We start from the raw sequence: 3,990 nt of genomic DNA on the forward strand, positions 1-3,990 counted from the left end.
GACTAAGATCACGGAACAATGGTATCCGATGACCTCGACCAACTACCTTCTTGAAAATTTCGACTTCTTTAGCCGTGAACCCCTCTTCATCAAGCTCCTCCTCGGGACCTTCATCCTCTGATTCCGATGCGTAGCATCGGTTATAAGGTATGCCATGGTCCATGTCCTCTTGCGCACAATAAATATCCAAATCACCAACCACATTGTCATTGGGATCACCCTCGGACCCGTCGCCCTCGTAGTCATCATTATCTTCTTCCATTGCTTCATAATTTCCACTGCGAATCGGGCTCGGTGGTTGGCTGATTTCTTGTTGGGTCATGGCATCTTGGGTCATCGGAGGAGGACTACTTTTTGAGATGTCAACATCGGGTTCAACAAACGAGCTCCTACGATGAACTGGGGAGGCATGCCAGTTCAAGTCCAAGTGTGGCCGCGACGATACCTTCTTTGTGGCAAATAACTCGAGAGCCTTGTCTTGCGATTCGGCCACCACCTCCTTGTATGCACTCCACCTTTCATCTGAGTTGAGCTTCATTGTCTTCCAACGATTGTGCATACCAAAGGAAACATTATACCTTCCCTCCAATTCTAAGTCATCGGTTGGGCTCATCCATTTCAACTCAATCCTCACTTTCTCCACAACCTTGGCATAGTTGGGACTTCTTTCAAACACTATCACAACCTCATTGGGGTCTAACTCGACATTGCCTTTCATGAACTCGTCCTTGTCCACATAGTGGACACTCACAATTCTCGCCATCTATAACCAAATTACAACAACCCAAATGCATCAACTATACGTATATTACATTATAACATATGCATTTCAACAATAAAATAAGAAGATAGAATGGTGGCGAAATAGATCTAGGGCTAACCCTAACTACATCTATGTCACCAAATAGATCTAGGGCTAACCATAAACTACAAATCTTACATAGACATCATACAAACCACCAATGGACTATACAACAACAATAGAACATAGAACATGACATCAATTTTTCTAGGGTTACCAAGATTTACCAAAATAGAACCAAAAACATGACATCAATTGGACAAAGATGGGCGAGGACACCTCTTTGCATCAAGGGGGACCAAAATCCACCAAAAAAATCTTCAGATATAGGGGATTTTGGGGAAGGATTTGAGAGGGGAGAGAGAGGGGGACGCGCACTGGCTTCTTCCTGGTCGGGGTGTGAGGGGTAGGTGGTAGGTGGAGCGGATGGTGGCGGCCTACGCGACTTAACATATCCAAAGGGTAGCGTCACTGCGAGAGGAGTTGAACTTTAAAAGGGTAGCGCCACCCGAAGGGAGTTGAACTTCAAAAGGGTAGCGCCCCTAGGAAAAAAGAGATTAAATCGTGCTAAACTTTCAAACAAGGGTCAAATTTGTCGAAATCGACCCCTTCGTCTGCCTCCCACGTGGAGGGACACGAAGCGGAGGATCGCAGGACATAATCCCTCCACTATGCAAACAAATAGTTGCGTGGTTATCTGAAAATGGGCCGAGCAATATGTGCGCGTCGATGCTACGCGTGTCCCATGCAGCTGTACTGATTCAGATACAGTATTTTCCATGTGCCATGCTATACGTGTCCCATGCGTGTCATTGATCTGACGGAACGCAATGTTCTTGCTTCCACCCTACTCCAGATACATACACACGGTGTACTCACTGATTCCATGTCCAGATACAGATGTTTTCCATGTCCAGATGTGACTCCAGATCCACCGTGCAAGCACGCATTGGGATCACATGGAAAATCATACTGTATTGCCTCTGTACACGTCCTTCTGGTCAACTATATCATTTCGTGATTCTTTAAACTGCAAAACAGTACGGTAGTACGTGGCGCTCGATGATTTTCTTGGGCCTCGTCTAATAATGCAACTAATAAAATGGTGCCAATAAATGCAACTTGACTCATCACGGAATCAATCTGGATCTGGAAGACGGATGTGACATACAAGTGGCTTTCAGACCTGTACAAATATACATACACTGCTTTCTTGCCATCCAAAACGAAAAAGAGTACACGCCTCACTTCTTCAAAGTCGCGGCTCTGCTTTGCACTCTCCTCCTCCGCACCGTAGAAGACCGGCTACCCATGGCTGACAACGATGAGCAGCAGCCACCGCTGCACATCCTCTTCTTCCCCTACCTGGACCCCGGCCACATCATTCCGATGGCCGACATGGCCGTGCTCTTCGCCTCGCGCGGCGTCAGGTGCACTATCATCACCACGCCCGTCAACGCCACCAGTATCCGCTCGGCCGTCGATAATGCCAACGACGCATTCCGCGGCACCGACTGCCCAGCCATTGTCATCTCCGTCGTGCCTTTCCCCGACGTCGGGCTACCGCCCGGTGTCGAGAACGGCACGCACCTTACAGCCCGGGGCGACCGCCAGAGGCTCTCTCAAGCGGTGACACAGCTCCGGGAGCCATTCGACCAGTTCCTGTCTGACCACCACCCCGACGCGGTGGTGTCGGACAGCTTCTACTACTGGTCCGCGGACGCCGCCGCGGAGCACGGTGTACCGCGCGTGGGCTTCCTCGGCACCAGCCTGTTCGCCGGGGCCTGCGCCGACAGCATCCAGCGGTACAACCCGTTGGAGACTGCCCCCGACGACCCCGACGCCCTGGTTTCCCTGCCGGGGCTGCCGCACCGTGTCGAGATGAGGCGGAGCCAAATGGGCAGCCCCGGGACCGGGAGGCGGCCGCCGGACAACTCGACAGTGTCCAAGCGCGTCAACGCTGCGGACGAGAAGAACTTCGGCGAGGTGTTCAATAGCTTCCACAAGCTGGAGCCGGGCTACGCCGAGCACTACCGGACGACGCTCGGTTGCCGCGCGTGGCTCGTTGGCCCGGTCGCGCTCGCCAACAAGGACATGGCTGGAAGAGGCGCCAGCGTGCTCTCGCCGGACGCGGACAGCAGCCTGCAGTGGCTGGACACCAAGCAGCCTGGCTCCGTGGTGTACGTCTCCTTCGGCTCGATGGTCAGTTTCTCACCGGCGGAGCTGCACGAGCTCGCTCGCGGCCTCGACCTATCAGGCAAGAATTTCATGTGGGTGGTCGGCAGCGCAGGCCCAAGCTCTTCAGAGTGGATGCCTCAAGGATTCGCTGACCTGGTTGCGCCCCGTGGCCGCGGCTTCATCATCCGAGGCTGGGCGCCGCAGATACTCATCCTCAACCACCCGGCCCTCGGCGGGTTCGTCACGCACTGCGGTTGGAACTCCACCCTGGAGTCCGTGAGCGCGGGTGTTCCGATGGTCACCTGGCCACGGTTCGCAGATCAGTTCTACAACGAGAAGCTCGTGGTGGAGGTACTCAAGGTGGGTGTCAGCATCGGTGCGAAGCACTTCAGATCGGCGACCCACCAGGTGATCAGCGGTGAGGTAATCGCTGAATCCATCGAAAAATTGATGGATAACAGCGAGATACAGAAGATGGCTAAAGATCTTGGTGTCGAGGCAAGGAGGGCAGTAGAGAACGGCGGATCTTCCTACAACGATGTTGGAAAGCTGATGGACGAGTTGATGGCGCGACGGAGCGGTGTGAAGGTTGGAGAAGACAAGTAATGGACTTTGATCCATGGCACGCTTAGGGCCAGCTCTGTATTTTATGTATCTCTAAGGCTTAATATATATATATATATATATATATATATATATATATATATATATATATATAGAAAATAGTGGGCTACCATGGGTGGTAGCTATGCATATACATCCAACCATTAGATCATATATAGGGAGCACATAAGGAGCACACGGCGTTACACCAGTTGGTTTTCAGCCTTTCTCAAACAAGCATCTCCGTTAGCTAACCATACCGTAACTCTGGTAAATACCAAAACAACAACCAGCCACGGGCACGGTTTGTACCATAGGAAAAGAGACCGTCAGACGGTTAAATTCCAAAACATCAACATTACCACGGTACGGATCGTACCGACCGTTTATACAAACCGTAGCATTTT

At 51.6% G+C, this 3,990-nt stretch overlaps 1 protein-coding gene across 1 annotated transcript; it reads left to right on the forward strand.

The window, feature by feature from the left end:
- Positions 1-2,103: 2,103 nt before the first annotated feature.
- LOC124667021 (scopoletin glucosyltransferase-like) lies at positions 2,104-3,648 on the forward strand. The gene has a single exon (XM_047204357.1). It carries the CDS (start codon positions 2,114-2,116, stop codon positions 3,584-3,586), a length of 1,473 nt encoding a protein of 490 aa, XP_047060313.1. The 5' UTR covers positions 2,104-2,113; the 3' UTR covers positions 3,587-3,648.
- Positions 3,649-3,990: the final 342 nt, after the last annotated feature.

Source organism: Lolium rigidum, chromosome 6 (assembly GCF_022539505.1).
Source record: "Lolium rigidum isolate FL_2022 chromosome 6, APGP_CSIRO_Lrig_0.1, whole genome shotgun sequence".
NCBI classification, from domain to species: Eukaryota; Viridiplantae; Streptophyta; class Magnoliopsida; order Poales; family Poaceae; genus Lolium; species Lolium rigidum.

Coding starts and splice junctions, on each gene's coding strand:
- LOC124667021 (XM_047204357.1), top strand. CDS start 2,114: ATGGCTGACAACGATGAGCAGCAGCCACCGCTGCACATCCTCTTCTTC.